At 41.4% G+C, this 16,321-nt stretch overlaps 1 protein-coding gene across 3 annotated transcripts in view; it reads right to left on the reverse strand.

The window, feature by feature from the left end:
* STXBP6 (syntaxin binding protein 6) overlaps positions 1-16,321 on the reverse strand; it is a 168,834-nt gene that overhangs the window by 35,108 nt on the left and 117,405 nt on the right. Inside the window, exons 2-4 of one of the 3 annotated variants that reach the window (XM_047074624.1) lie at positions 14,598-14,728; positions 13,499-13,664; positions 9,603-9,605 (exon numbers count right to left, since the gene is read on the reverse strand). The exons of 1 other annotated variant lie outside the window; for it this stretch is intronic. In XM_047074624.1, the coding sequence (XP_046930580.1) occupies positions 9,603-9,605; positions 13,499-13,664; positions 14,598-14,728 (300 nt within the window). The remainder of the gene's footprint in view (positions 1-9,602; positions 9,606-13,498; positions 13,665-14,597; positions 14,729-16,321) is intronic. One more of the 3 variants, XM_047074626.1, reaches the window with a different exon arrangement.

Here is a 16,321-nt window from a genome sequence, read left to right on the forward strand (position 1 = left end):
AGTGTGAGCGGGGGAGGAGCAGAGAGAGAGGGAGTGACAGAATCCGAAGCAGGCTGCAGGCTCCAAGCTGTCAGCACAGAGCCCAACGCGGGGCTTGAACTCACGGACCGCGAGATCATGACCTGAGCTGAAGTCGGACACTTAACCAACTGAGCCACCCAGGTTACCCTAACAAATTAATATAATTATTAATTATAACAGCCACCACTACATTCCATAGTACTCCCTATGCACCGTGTTAAATATTTCATACATCATTTTATTCAATCTTTACAACAACCTTATGGAGTAAGCAGTATTAATACTGTTTAAGAAAAGGAAGTCAGACTTACAGTTTAACTTATCCACAGATGGTAAGTGACCGACCAGAAATTCACACCCAGATCTGTGCAAAGTCATTTTCTGTTTAGTGTGTATCACACCACACCAGAACAAGGCTTAAGAGACACCACAACATACTCTAGGGACGCCTGGGTGGCTCAGTAAGTTAAGCATCCAACTTTTTCCATTTCAGCTCAGGTCACAATCTCACAGTTCATGAGATTGAGCCCTGTGTGGGGCTCTGCACTGACAGCGTGGGACCTGCGTGGGATTCTCTCTCTCCCTTTCTGTCTCAGCCCCTCCCCTCCCCTGTCTCTCTCTCAAAATAAATAAACATTAAAAAAAATAGAAATACCACAACAGGAAAAGAAGTACATACCCTAAGCAATACAGAAAAATGTTGAAATGACATGGTAGCTATATTTTAGGTGTTCATGTTAAATCACTTCTAAATGTATGCTGAATTAAAGAGATAAATCCAAGCAGCTAATTTGAACTTGTCTGTAATGAGTACATGTTAAATAAACTTGACCTTGACATTTTGCATCAAAGCTGAAAAAAGAACTGTGTCTCTTAAGAGGACTACCACCAAGTTTTTTTTTGTTTTGTTTGTTTTGTTTTTACAAGTAGGGCATTAGAATCATTATCTGAGGAGACAGGAAGGGAAATATCAAGGAAAAGGATGATTTTAAACAAAATCAAATGACTTACAGTATCTTCATCATCACAAGGTTTAAATAGTAAGACTTCCTAGAAACTTGTAAAGAACCTACATAATGATTAAGGAAAAACAAATTCCTTAAGTAAAGAGAAAGAGCCAAGGTATAAATATCCTACCTGGCAAAATGGGGAACTTCTTGATAATGTGGGACATGGCATGTCCTTACAGCCACTTAAATACTGGGTGTTTCATAACATGTTCATAACATGTTTAGGTGTTCTAAATTTTATATTTTAAGATATTCAACGTCTTAAATCATAATAGGTAAGTACAAGTAAAATAGTCTATAGGACATATTTAAAACTATATTATATGAAAGGAATAAAATTAAATGTAGGACAGCAGTACACAATAGTGTACATTATAGCTTTTAGAATTGTTTAGGAAAATGGTGTGGCAGGTAGAATAATGGCTTCTTGAAGATGCCTACACCCAAATTCCTGGAAACTACGAATGTGTCACCTTACATGGTAAAAGGGATTTTGCAGATATGATTAAGTTAAGGATATTCAGATGCAATGATTATCCTGAATTATCCGGGTGGAATGAATATAATAATCAGGGTTCTTACAAGACTGAGGCAAGAGTATGTATGAGCCAGAGAGAGAGGCTCGAAGATGCTATGCTGGGGACTTTGAAGATGGAAGAAGGGCCATGCCCCACGGAACACAAACAGCCTCTAGAAGGTGGAGTAGGCAAGGAAATCCTTCCCTAGGGCCTCCAGAAGCAACACAGCCCTGCTGACCCATTTTAGACTTTTGACTCCCAGAACTGTAAGATAATAAATTCATGTTGTTTTAAGCCACTAACTTGGTGATCATTTGCTGCAGCATCAGTGGGAAACTAACACAAATGACCAAGAGGGTAAACCTACTGTGGCTAGAAAAATTAAAATACACATGAACTCTGTGATGAGTATTTGCTTTTAAATGATGCAGGCCTTTAAAAAATAATGATGTATTCTCTTATGCAATTTTAAGTCAAAAGCTTAAAGAAAACACAAAAGGAGAATACACTGACCCCATAAAATAATTGTAAAAGTGGTTTTCCTCTCCTTTACCTAGTGTCTAAAAAGTGCTAACATTTGTAGACACCAACTAGCAGTGCAAGCTCTTGGCTTTATCACAGATGTGTGATCCACTCTGACCTTGTGAAAACATCTTCCCCCCCCACCCCCAACTCTCAACCTCTTATAATGGGAACTGGGAAGATGATCAATAAAATCAACCAACTGTGAAAATAAGGCCCATAGGACGGAGTGAAACACTGATGGAGAGAATAATATATAATAGTATAAATAATCACAAGGAGATTCGCTCTTGTGCAATATTTATATGTGATTCAAGGAATGGTCCTGACTTTGATCCATCATATTCTGTCCTGTTTAATTCTCCTTGTTGCAAAGGGGCATAAAGATGATTCTGACTGGAATGTTCTCAATCAGATTCAATGAGGAACATATTGATTCCACTTGAAAGTTCTTTTCTATGGGGCATAGTAGTATGAGTAATTATGATAATTACTTTTACATTTTCTCAAAATATAAAAAATCAGTTTCTGCTCAGACATCTAAACTCAGAAACACTCTGAATCTTCCTTACTGACATTTTGGCATGGGCCACTAATTTAAATAAAAGCAAATAGTTTCTTTCCCACTAATAGTATCCACTGAGTCTCAAATGCATGTGCACACATGTGTGTGAGCACACATGCACACACACACTGTCACCTCACAGTTTAACCACTCAAATGTTTGTCAGAGGAAATAAATCCCTAAGCCAAGAAAGACTTGTCCTCATTCCCCCCGCCAAACATGTGTTTTTACCCAATATAATGATATGCTTATTTTCTTGCTTTACTGTCAGTCATATATTGTAATTGACATGCTTATGCTTTATGTGCTGTCATAGTTAGAAAGTTGTGAAACATATTCTTCCCCTTTCATAGATATGACCCACTGAATGGCTCATAGAACCTACAGCAGCATCACCTTTGGATGCCATACTCATATAGGGCTGGAACAAAAACCAAACCAACCAACGGTGAAGCCAGGGTCACTCTGCATGCTTGTATACTTGACAATGAGCGAGGGCTACAGACAGGCAGCATGATGGATAAAGGGGAGCCAGAACTTGTAGGCAAGCCACAGGGTTTGTCAAGGGATCTTTGACAGACCAGTCACTTCCATTACTAAGAAAACCATTAGACTGGTCAGAGAGGAGGCTAACTTTCATAAGTAGTAGCTTCCTGTTACACTTCTTTATTCTACGTCTGACTCTTGAGACAGTAGAGCTTTTTGCTCTTCTCCATCAGTGGGAGCCTTTGTTCTGCTGGGTGCTTCCAAAAGTCTATGGCAGGCTCCTTTTATTCTTGACAGCAAACCAACTCTTTAAAATCAAGCCAAAGACATTCAGATTGATGACTGGCCTTTCTTCCCTAGGCAAAATTATCCAGGAATCTCATGTTTGGTTATAGAAGTGCTTTAGTGGAATTTCTATACTTACCAGTAGTTATAATTTGCATTTTTATAGTATTATTCTCTGGAGAAGAGCCACAATAAGTGAGACTTCCTCTAAATTCTTCTAATAGTCCTTCTTTAGCAGTCTGCTCATATTTTTCTGTTTGTATATCTGAATGGCTAACCTAACATAATCCCTTTGAGGGAGATCTCCATTTCAAATTGTCTTCAAGTCCTAATAACTGGCCATCTTAAAGTTTATGTGTCTCCACTGCAATAAACTTATTCTGACTTATTCTGTTTTCCATATTTGTTATGGTGGCCAGAAACTGAGGGGATGGGGGGTGGTCCATACCCGTGAAGGTTGCCAGATAAAATATAGGACATGCATGCAATATTTGGGACATACTGATCCAAAAAAAGTACCCACTGTTTATCTGAAATTCATATTGAATGAGCATATTCTATTTTTGTTTCCTAAATCAGGCAACCCTAGTGCTCTTGCTTCTTGCAGAACATCTACTGAATCTAATCTTGGGTAGGCACATTGCAAGCAAAAGGGTGAGGAGCGGGTGGTCTGAAATCTCTAACTGCAGATTTACACCAGTGTCTAAATTTCCGGTAACTGCCTTTGCTAAATCTAGTGATTTAGATTTACTTTAGTGATCAGAAACAAGGCAGAACTTTTTAGAAACTTAGGATATAATGTGGGCTGGGGGGAAAAAGCCATTCCATTTACCTCTTCACTGCAGGTTTGGGAAATGTCAATTTCCTGTAGAGTTTTTCCCAGGTACTATGCAGAAGCTCCTCACCTTTATTCCAGGAATGAAATAGGACGATGGCCTTGAGCCTTGAAGATGACGTTCTGATCTGCTGTCCACAAGGTGTGTGCTCTGAGGGATATCCCCAGAAGGAGGGATGAATTTAGCAATCATGAAATGATCATTCTTAGAGTCAGGCCAGTTACTGAATTTCAGCTTCTCTTCACTAAAACTCCACGTTAGTCTTAGTACCTGACATGTCTACTTTACAGCAAGGCAACAGCTTTTGAATGCCAGCTGAGGGGAGTTTTTATTGGTCTATGGGAAGCAAGGTAAGTAAGAACAATGTGCTAAGGTTTTCCTAAAGGTAAACGGTTCTAGTTTAAGGAGTAGCTCTTTATTTCTGGAGAGTGTGTTCTTTTAATCTTTTCATGTTAAAGTAAACTTTCTTGTATGAAATTATGGTGATACTGGATATGAAGACTCAAAAACTGTCCTTACATAGAAAAGTGACTGGCACTTGTCTTTAAATCTGAAAGTATGGGCATCATGTAGCACACTTTTTAGGTCTGTTTCAGAAATACCACTTCTTGTCTAACGCTATTAAATAATTTTACATCTGATTCATGTATCCCCCTTTTTGGCTGGAGAAAGAGAATTGGACTCAAAGAACTATTTTAGACTAACAATACACTGGTGGAAAAGGAATATTTCTATTCTCTTATAAAGTTCAGAAAACATGTTTCACGTTTTTTCTTTCCTACAGGAGGATCTGAATTATTTGCCCTGATCTCTGGCACAGCATTACTTGCTATTTTAAACATCGTTGTTTTGGTAAGTCAGCAGTCACATATGCACTCTATAAATGTCAGACATAAAATGCAACACATTCAGCATTTGATAAACCATGGCAAACAACTTAGCACTCCAGGCATTTGAAATGTCCATAACATAGCTCAGCTCATTCCCACTTGGAACAAAGAAATTGCTATTTTTTTTTGCTATTCTTTGGGCCAACGTGGATTAGGAAAGCACAAGAAAATGTCCTTGCTTCTTTCATAAGAAAGGGCTTTTGATAAATATCACAAAAGAAATCATGTAATATTATGAATACACAAATCACAATTTCCAAGGTTTTTTTTTTTTTTTTTTTTCATAGACTATTCAGACATGTCCTGGTACTTTGCAAAAACCCCGTTTGGTTGACCATTTTAAAGTTCATTTTAATCCTCACACCATTCCTTCAAGGTCTCTGTTACTCTTCACGATACAGAAGAGCATAGAGAGGTTGAGTGTAAGTTAAGTGGCTTACAGGAAGTTGCAAAGTTAATGCGTGATGCCACCAAAGACAGGGATAAATGAATGGAGTCTGCTCTATGTCGCACTATTACTATATCAAGTTGTGTAGATGTGACCTCTGGTTGATTCTGAAAGTAAGAATGGCTCTAATCCACTGCAGGTTATTTAACCATGGGATAGACAAAATATGTTCATAATCCTTGTCAAGCTAGTAAATGATACCTTGGATCGCACCCTTGGTTTGGTTCAAGATTTTGATGGAGACGCATGATTCAAAAGCATGTAATACATGAAGTCACTCTTGGCTCAGGAAGACTGACCACAGCCCACCAGCTGATTCACTGTGTGCCTGAGTGTTGCTTACAGGCAAAGAGTGATGAAAAACAAGAAAATCACATCTGTGACCCAGTTTTTCTTTAGTTTTTCTTTAGTTACTAGTCATTTGTAACATCATGCACAGAATTGCATAGAACCTAAGGAAGGAGTCCTTGGTTACTTCAATGTTCTCACTTAAAATAAAAACATCTGCTTTTGATTTACCTCCTGGGAACAAGATGAGGTTGAATGACCCACTCAGAAAATACGAGGAAGCTCATAAATCACCCAACATAATAACTGGCAATGTTGTCCTAAATTGAAACAATAAATACATAAAAGATCCAGATCCAGAAACCTCTCAGGGCTTCTGCTAGAATGTCCTGCTCCTAATGGTGCTTGGCCAATGTCGGATGGTTACGTCTGTGATTCATGTAGCATCATGAACATCTAACTTGTTTGATACAATAGTTACAGTGGTAGGATCTCAATAACCGAAACAAATAGAAAACCCTAGCTGGGCTTTCCCAACTGTATAATTTAAATATTGGTACTGTTGTGGTGCCTGGGTGGCTCAGTTGGTTGAGCGTCTGACTTTGGCTCAGGTCATGATCTTGTGGTTCATGGGTTTGAGCCCCGCATCAGGTTTTGTGCTGACAGCTCAGAGCCTGGAGCCTGCTTCAGATTCTATATCTCCTTCTCTCTTTCTGCCCCTCCCCTGCTCGTGCTCTGTCTCTCTCTGTGTCTCAGCAATAAATAAATGTTAAACATTTTTTAAAAAACTATTTGTACTGTTATTTTTATTGATGCATTTTTTTTGTTTCTAGTCTCAGTTTCTTACTCTCTCCAAAAAAGTGTCTATAAGCTGAGTCTCTGATGTAATACCATGCTGTCTAGGAAAATGAGGAGGATGGAGTGATGGAAGACTGGTTGATAAATCTGTGTGTGTACAGGATTGATATAATTAACAGTCATTTACAGAGATCTTTCTAACAGAATTTTAAATTCGATCACAAATACCTTGTTAAATCGGCACGATCTCGTCTTCTACTTAGCTGAATCAATATAAGGAAAAGAAGATGTGCTTATTAAGTGACTTGAAAGTCATGGCCTGCATTGAATGGATGGGGAATGAGGGACAGGCCTTGATGGAGGCACTAACTCCATTCCTTAAGAGCTGTGGATCCGGGGCATGCTCCTTATAAATCATTTTCCTTGTTTGGGCCAGGGCAGAGGAGAAGTGAAGTTTGTTATTTTGTATTTCTTCAACAGTGACAAAGAAAGCCACTGAAGGAACTCTGACAGGGATTCCTGTTGATTTAAAGAACTATAAGGAACACTTTATCGCTGTCACAACAGTGTGTCACTGAATAGCCTGGCTGTCTCCTCTGTTCCGCATCCAGGTGGTGGCATTAAGCAGCAGCAATATGGTGGTTTTAACACAATTTAACTTGGTACACGAATGACAATCTCTAATGTATGCGTGTATGTGTGTGTATACCCAGCATATTAAGGCTGAAGCAGTGGGGCAAAATTACACATTAATCTAGTCTTGAGAAAGAAACAATTCATTGTAATGTGGCGCTGGCTGGAGCATGTGTAGGAGCGCGAGGTTCACATCCCACAGAGCCATTATTCAGTGGCAGAAAACATCCCATCATAGAGAAGAAATATAAGAATTATGGAAAATGTTACAGATTTCCTTGAAGTAGTGTATTAATATATTGGGATTAAGAATGACCATAGTGGGGCACCTGGGTGGCTCAGTTGGTTAAGCGTCCGACTCTCGGTTTCAGCTCAGGTCATGATCTTATGGTTTCGTGAGTTTGAGCCCTGTGTTGGGCTCTGTGCTGACAATGCAGAACCTGCTTGGGATTCTCTGTGTGCCCGCTCATACTGTCTCTCTCTCCCTCAAAATAAATGATCTTAAAACAAATTAAAAAAGAAAGAATGACCATATTGATCACTGTTTTTCCCATTAAAACCCCATTAGGAGGTACACATGTGCTCTTTTAAGAAGTTACTTGTTATTCCACCTTACATATGCCCATGCCTAGAGCACTTGCAAGGTGAAATATTCACAACCTTCACCCAGGGATGACCCTGCATTATTTGGAAGAAAAGTACAATGCAAAGTCACACTTCAAACCCTGAGAGTCTTTTCCATCCCAGGGGAATCCAGCGTAAAGCCATTAGGTGTTTCCTTTAGCATACCAATCAGCAAGGGAAATGAGGGCAAGCCTGCTATGAAGGAGACATCAGAGACATCTGTGTCCCTGGAATTCTAATAGAGCTCAGAAGTCCGGGCTTGATACCATCATTTGAAGGGCTGTGCATAGGAAGGCAACACTTAAGAAATTTACTTTGGTGATGATGAAAATATACGGCATTTCAAAATAGGCTGCTTTGTGGAAAAACAATCTGCCACATTCCAAAATCTGAACATAGCCAACATTGGAATGAAACTCTCTAGATTAACTGTTGGAGTAAGAGAGAGCTCATTTCACCCTGCCCCTGTCTGGCTGGCAACTGCTATCCATCCTTTACAATGCAGCTCAGCAATCACCTTGGTGTTATTGAACTGTTTATTATCTATTTACACCTGTTGTCTCCCCAGAACAGTAAGCAAAGTCAGCAAGGTATCTACGTTTTTGTTGGGTCTCTCCAGCTAGCTCAGTGCCTGACAGATAGGCGGTGCTGAGTGAATGCTTGTGAAATCACGAGGACACATGCGAAACTTGGCTGCAAACCGCATAGGAGGGTCCACTGAAGAAGGAGCCATACAAAACAGGTGAAAGAACAAGAGGTAATTGTGTGGGTTAGCCAAGGCTGTTTGGGTTGAGTTCAAGAAAATGCTAGGACGTGCTTCAGTCTGTACAGAAGCTTGCCTTGAAGAATAAATCATTTTTTTTCCAGAAAGTAATTTATAACACTTATTGAAGAAAACAGGTTTGCAAAGAATCTACGTTGTGGTTCTAACACAGAAGTTGTTCAATACCACTACAGATTTCCATAGTCCATGGCATTAGGCATAAGAATAGGGTGATAGTAATCGCTGCGAAAGGTCGGAGTAAATAAAAGAGCAATGGAGAGCCATGTGGGATTTACGAAGGAAAATAAAGAAAGCGATACAACAAAGTTCCCCATGGGACCTTGACTTAATATGACATTCCCACTGTCTACACTGATACTACTATTTGGGAGCAGACCACGTTTCTTCGAAATGAATTAGCTGAAAGGAAGTCTCTCCTCTGGAATCCAAAGTTCTACACATATGATTAACACCTTGGAGGCATCTTTGAAGTGCAAATGTGTTACCACACACATAACAGTGTATCATCTCTGCCTACGATAAACAGAGAGAGAGAGACAAAAAAATCTAGCATCTCAGAAATGAACCCGAGGTTCACTTTCAGGGCCCCTTTCATTCATGATGCCATGTCATATTTTAGTAGAAAGACTGGCTTCATGCCTCTGCCTTCGGTCTGGTTAAATCTAGGTTTCTTGGTAGCTTAGGGATCCAGCAACTAAATGAATGGCTTTGTTATCTTTGAAAGGTGACCGACCTTTAATGAATTAAATGAGAGGTAGAGTGGAAGTTAGGAATGACCAAGCCTGGAGGACTTGGTTCCAGCTTCCAGGTCTTCCTACTATCCAGGGAAGAGAGGATGGCTGCCAAGATGCTGACAGAGGCAAGAGAGGAAACCAATGCTTCCCCTCTTCACACCTGCTTAGAGCATCCTGCCCTCTTTCCGTTTATGAGGGCCTTCACTCAGCCCTACAGACTGTACATGTGTCTCCTGGGTTCTGTAACCAGCATCAGAAGATCAAAGCTTCCCAGTCCGTCCTCTGGAGATGGAATATCACGTTTGCAGGAGAGAGTTTCAACCATGTCAAAGAATCCGTCTCTGTGTAACTGATTTTCCCCGAGGGAAAGAGAAAAAGATGGTCATGTGGGGTATATACCATCAGTAAGTACAGAGAAGAACTGCATGGAATTGTAGATATTTAAAATGATGATCCTGTCTGAACCGGTATTAAAGAACGTGCGGTTCAGTGGGAGTCAGGCGGACTTGCTTCCAGTACTGGGACCTCAGTAACGTGATTCAAAATCACTGGTCCTCAGCTTTCCCAATGACAGGGTTAGGCCAGATGCAGAGTACCTGAGAGGTCCAGGGAGTGGCCAGAGCTCTATCATCTTTCCCAGCCACCAAAATAGCTCATCTCTTTATTATGTTGAAACATGAATAATATCAGATGAACAAAACCAAAATCAAAAACAACCAAAGAGCAAGGTGGTTTTCAAGATCCCTGATAACTCCATCATTCTTAGGACCAAGAGGGGGGAAAAAAAAAGCTTAAGACTTCCTATCTTAATTGCATACCAACGATAAGCAAGGAAAAGAGTTAAAAGTATCTATAATCTCTGGCCCTCTCCCCTTATCTCCCTTTGTTAAAACCTAGGGATGTGCTGGCTAATTATTTTCTCCAAATTCCTACACAACTTCAGGGGCACCATTCATAGAAAAGACAATGTCACTGTGTCCCCTGGGGTATGGCACTCAGTGGCCCTGGGGAAGATAAATTTAGAGTGGAGAGGGCCTGTGTTTGAATCTCACCTCTGCCACTTACTAGCTATATGACCCCTGGCAAGCTATTTGATGATCTCTCTGATCCTCTTTCCTTCTCTGTAAAGCAGAGATAATAAGTTCGATTTCCAAAAGCTACTGTAAAGGCTAAATGAGATAACATATGTAAACAATCTGGTGTAGGGCAGCATACCAACGCTGGTATTAGTTCTTTAAAATCACAAAATCTGTGACATTTCACAGTTCTGATAACAACCGGTTCTAGGATGTGTGACCCATACGGTGAGGACAGACCAAAGGATACTGTGGAATTGAAACCGATTTCATCTGCTGAAGATAGGGTAGGTATCCCCAAAGTTAAAGGGGTCAGAATGTTGTGACCCAAGAACTATGCACTTTTTAAGTCTGAACTGTGGTAAATGGCAGAAAGGAAGACTAATTGGTATGCTAATTAACTAGGGTATGTTGGTACGGCTGTTACCAAGGACAAGCAACAAGAAGACGAGGTGCACGCGTGAAGGATCTATGTGCTGCCAACAAATTACATGTGCTTAACTCAAACTTTTTTGCCTTCCTTAGGAATCTAAGACCTGTCAATATTTAACTGTGCCAAGTCTTTTATTTGCCTTGTAATTAAGAAGTGATTAATCTACACAATAAAGCTGTAACTTAAGCATTATCGATTCTCTAAATATTAAAACTGAAGTGGACTGTAGATATCTAATCCAACCTCCACAAGTCACACCAGTGAAAACTGAGGTCTAAGGAAGACAAGACACCAGCGAAAAGTGAGGTCGACGGTCTCAAAAGGCAGAGTCAGTTCTGGCACTTGGTCTCATTCACTTAGTCTTCTTCTTACTACAGGAAATCAATCTGCGGCTTTATCCAACACACAACAATTTAACATTGGATATATGGATTCCTGTCTCAACTCTACAGACTTTGGGATCCACAGGGCACTGGAAGACCTCTGAAGGGCTGAGCCAATGGCTGACAGAAGCGGCTGAGTGGGACTGTGTCGGAAGGTCTGAGGACATTCAAGAAGGTAATGAAGGGCTTACAGAAAGGCTGTTAGGGATCTGCCAGTCTGGAATATGGGTGGTGAAACTGGGGTCCATTAAGGAACCAAACGATTTTCTATATCTAGGACAGAGCACAGTGACCAGCACATAGTACAGCACATAGCAGGTACTTAGTGCTTACTTGTTGTATAATTGGATGATGAACCAGGAATGGATGAATGAATGAATGCATGCCTGCATGAAAAGAACTGTATTGAGAGAAGAAATGAGAGCCTCAGAGAGGCAACAGAGAGGAGGGACCACCTAGTGAGAAGAGGCAGAGAAGAGCTACCAAAGCTCCCCTCAACCTTAGCAGGAAGGACGAGACTCGTTTCTCTTGCAAGGACAGTGGAGGGAGTGCGGCTGTGTCCCTCCTGCTTCTGCCTCACATTTCCCTTCGGAGGAAATGTGGTAGTTCCCATGGCACTGCTTCTGCTTCTGGCCACTCTGCTCTCAGGACGGAACGAGCAGAAGTGGAATGCGTGAGGGGAGTCTATCTCCAAGGGCAACAGAAATGTCAAACCCATAATGTCACATTATTTTCAGAGGAGACTCTGCGTAAGTGCTATCCAGGCATCTACTGACCATACGGACACCGATGGAAAAATTCTTCCTAGTAGGAACTTGACATCAAGAAACCAATCTGATTCTAGGATAGCAGAGAAAATCTTACCCAGTGAAGAATGAGGGAAAGCTGGGATTTCCCGGTCAATTCTCCAGTCACTGAAAAACTCAGTCATCTGTGGCCATGAACCCAGGGCACTCTCACATGCCACATCTGTTAAAGCTGGGCTTTGCAGGTGGGATTCACGTGAAGAGTACTGGTGGCCCAGACATGAGAGCAGTATCTCATTCTATTTTCTAAACAGTAAGAGGTCAGTGTCACATGTTGTCTTTCAACATCCACATCTCACAGTTTTTACTTCTGTACACAGGATGGGGCCGCTTTGAAGAAAATAGGCACTACTCATCACCTCTGATATTTTTCTAGGACTAAATGGAGAAGCTATAATAGAATACTGCATCAACGCCTAAGGAAGACCTTTCTAGGTTCTTATGACGTAAGCAACTCACTGTTTGAGATCTTCCCCCACGACATCTAGCAGACCAAGGGCAGAATGGCAGTATGCACACGTTAGGTGTGTGGCCAGACTAATGGGTTCTGAGCCGTGTTCATATGAAAGATATGTACAGCCTGAGGAGGAGACGTAGTGTCTATGACGTGACCTTCATTTGACATTTGATTAAGATAAAGTTGGGGCACAAAAAAGTTTTTCCTTCAAAACCCGGAGAACAGGTCAGTGAAGAGAGCAATGATATAAACTTCCTTCCTCAGCTCACAGAGTGACTGGCAAGGCTTTTTGAGAATATTTTTAGCACAGTTTCAATTCCCTAAAAAGCAATGCCACCTAAAAGAAATGTGTTAAGCACCCTCTAAATGTTTCTCATTAAGTTGCCAACACTGGTACTCACCCCTTAAGGCTGGCTTACAGTGCTCAGCCTAACTCCCCTTTGTGTGATATTCGAGGAATAAACGTGAGACTAGCTGCTATTTGAAAGAAAGAGATTATATGTGTCAGAATCTACATGTTAATATTTGGAGAATATCTTGAGACATAATAGGAAAAAGCAGCCTAGAAAACGGCGCTCTGCAATGAATTTATAGAAATGGTAGTCAAGAAACCCAAACTGAAAGGTTTTCCTAATGAGGGGACAGGTTTGTTCTTATAGCATAACTAATCTTAGCTAAGTGGCTAATTCTTCCCAAAAGACCAGATTTGGTTAAGAATGAAAACATTCCACTGTGTCTAGATTTAGCATACAATGAACTCCCTAGACTGGTTTTCATGCTGTCCACCTCTGAGTATCCTGATTCTTTTTTTGCCTTTAATTATGTTGCCGACACCTACCTTTTCATGTGAAAGCGAGTCTGAGGAAACGGGGTGGCCAAAGCCGTACGAATGTCCACTCACCTCCCATGAGTTTGGACTGGCAGTTAATAAACTCGGGCTTCCTGTCCGTGAGGTACCTCTGGCAGGTATGGTGGAGGATCTGGAAGAAGGTGCATTTTTCTGAAGCTGTGCTGGCCACCCACTGGTCAAATGCGTTTTCAAACAACAGATCAAATTCTGCAGAATCCTGGAAAAGACAGTGAAATGAGTGCCGATCTCAATCTAGAAAAACTGCGGCTTCCAGCTTACCCCTGACAAAAGGCTCACAAAAGCTGAAACACCTTTCAAAACTTTGGTCTTAATCACAAGGCTCATCTTTATTAGCACCCAGGTGCATGGAAAGAAAGTTCACCTTTCTCTGTTTATCAAGCAAACCCCAAATCTTGGAGTATTTATAGATGTCCCTAGGAAGCTACGCTCACAGAAGCCCCAACAGCTTACTACACATTGACCTGGCAAAATTTAGACTAGATACTGCCTTCCCGATGACCCGGAAAAGGTCACGTTCTGGCAGTGAAACCCATGAATCTTGCCCCTAACCTTTGGTAAGGAAAAGATTCTCCCTTATTATTTTAGCATATAGTGACAATTTACATTTTATTTCTCCTCATTACCGAGGTTTTATACAGTGAGTATGTGTGAACAAAAGGGAAGGTACTTAAATAAACAGCTCTACCTTAAAATGTTTCTTATATTAAATCCAATAGAATCCTAATACATAATTTGTAAGGTGCCACCTATTTATTTGCTTGCTCGGCTAATAAATCTCATCACTGGTGATATAACGAGACACATGAAGCTTTGATGAACATGGGTTTTTCGTATTGGTAACCATGGACATGATATCTGAACTCTGCTCTTTGCACTTGGCTGATAAACCTACTACAGGAGCCAGCACTTCTTCAGCGTGCATCCCCTTACGTTTCTGCATCACACATGATGAAAAGACTTAGAGTTCCCCGTAAGAAGGGCATAGAAATAAGAAAGTCTTAGCCACGTAACTGAAACAGAGAAATAGCTTCGCTAAAGAGGACTCAGACAACCACCACCACTGCCAAGGTCAGCGAGGGAGTCATCGTGTGAAGAGAACACCTTGGCTCAACACCAGACATTCACTCACCCGATTAGGATCGATGCCATTAACCTGGCGAAGCTGCTCAAGCATCCACTGTGACCTCCGCACGAATGACGTGGAGCCTTCAAACTGTTTGACCTTCGTGATGGACGCCTGTGTGGGTTTCTTGTTTGTCACTGCCAAGAGAAACCACTCAGATTAGTGGGTGTGCAGGTTGGTTGGTTTTCATCTTAGATTTACATGTGTACACACACAAAAACACACAGAATATGAATACATGTGCCTTTTATTTTCTAAGAGAGAGAGAGAGAGAGAGAGAGAGAGAGAGAGAAAGTGAGGGGGGAGGGGGCAGAGGGAGAGAGAGAATCTCAAGCAGGCTCCTTGCTCAGCGCGGAGCCCGACGTGGGGCCTGATCCCACGACCCTGGGTTCATGACCTGAGCTGAGATCAAAAGTCAGACACGCAACTGACAGCTACCCAAGAGCCCCTGAATACATATGCCTCTGATGAGGGGTGAGCTCAAAAGAAACAGAAGTTCTAGTCTCTACTCTCAAGCGATTGCAGAATAATTATAATTTTAAGGGCTGCTTCATTTCTGTCTTCATTCATTCAAACTGAACACGCCTCAATCAGGTAACACCGGGCACTTTTAATGGAGGCTACAAGAACATGGTGACCAAATGCACGGAAAGAAGCATACAGGGTTGACAGGTGTCAGGGAGAGGTCACTAGGAAAGGCTGGATTTTAAAGGAAGTGGATGTTACTGGCTCCCCTAGTGAACTGCAATGTATATACCTAGCGTGGTATTTGAATGTAAACATACCAGGCTTCCATGGTAAGAGAGGGAATATTTAAAACATTATTTGGCTTTAAAATATTGTCCAGTTTGAATCTAGCTTGCATCTCTTTATGCCTGCGTTTGGCATTCACACACCCGCCTGCCCCACATTCCTGAGGCTTCCAGACCTGCAGGACCGAGACAGTTCCTCCTTCCAGCCTTAGTCAGTTCTTCCTTTGCCCCTTCCATGCTGAGAATGGACAGCGTCACCTCTCAGACGGAGGTCAAGCACCGGCCGCTAGGAGAGAGTCACTCTGGATATTTCCACATCTGCTTATTTCGTGACTTAGAACCTCAAGGGTGGAGACGTAATTGAGTGTTATAAAAGGGCTTAACGTAAAAGCTCCTCCCGAGGCCTGGCTGTCCGAGTTGTAAAATTTAACAGAAACGATGCTAGTAAGGGAACTAGGAGAAGTGGAAAGTACTACTTGTCATGAATGCAATCCTAGGACGACTGTGCAGCAGTGGCACATTCTTTCTTTGTTTCAAACAGCCCTGCAGATCCTGTATTTCCATATAACCCTGCGGATGGTCATTGGATGGCAAAAAGAATCCTTGAGGGATGAAGGACAGCAGGCATCTACTGTGGTCACGGTTCCTGGTAAGAAGGACCCTCCTTCACGCACACTAGAGTTCAGGGCAGTTGCAGTATCTGCGGGCATTAAAGCAGGAACCCAGGGACCAAGAGCGAAATGAAATGTGGGCATCTTGCCTTTACGTTTGGCAAGAACTGCATGGTTCCAGGACTAAAGACCTGTTTTTATGACCTCGGTACAATCTTTCCCCTTTGCTCCAAACCAGGATTTAGCAAACACTTAAAAAACAATTTCAAATAATGCTTAGGTTTATTACCCATTATTTCAGTTATATTTGGCTAAAAGCTTCTGAACATTTCATACCAATTACGTTTACTTTCATGGTTAAAAAGTC

Source organism: Lynx rufus, unplaced genomic scaffold (genome assembly GCF_022079265.1).
Source record: "Lynx rufus isolate CCGP_SWC_20201006 ecotype Redwood Valley unplaced genomic scaffold, mLynRuf1.p SCAF_13, whole genome shotgun sequence".
Lineage (NCBI taxonomy): Eukaryota > Metazoa > Chordata > Mammalia > Carnivora > Felidae > Lynx > Lynx rufus.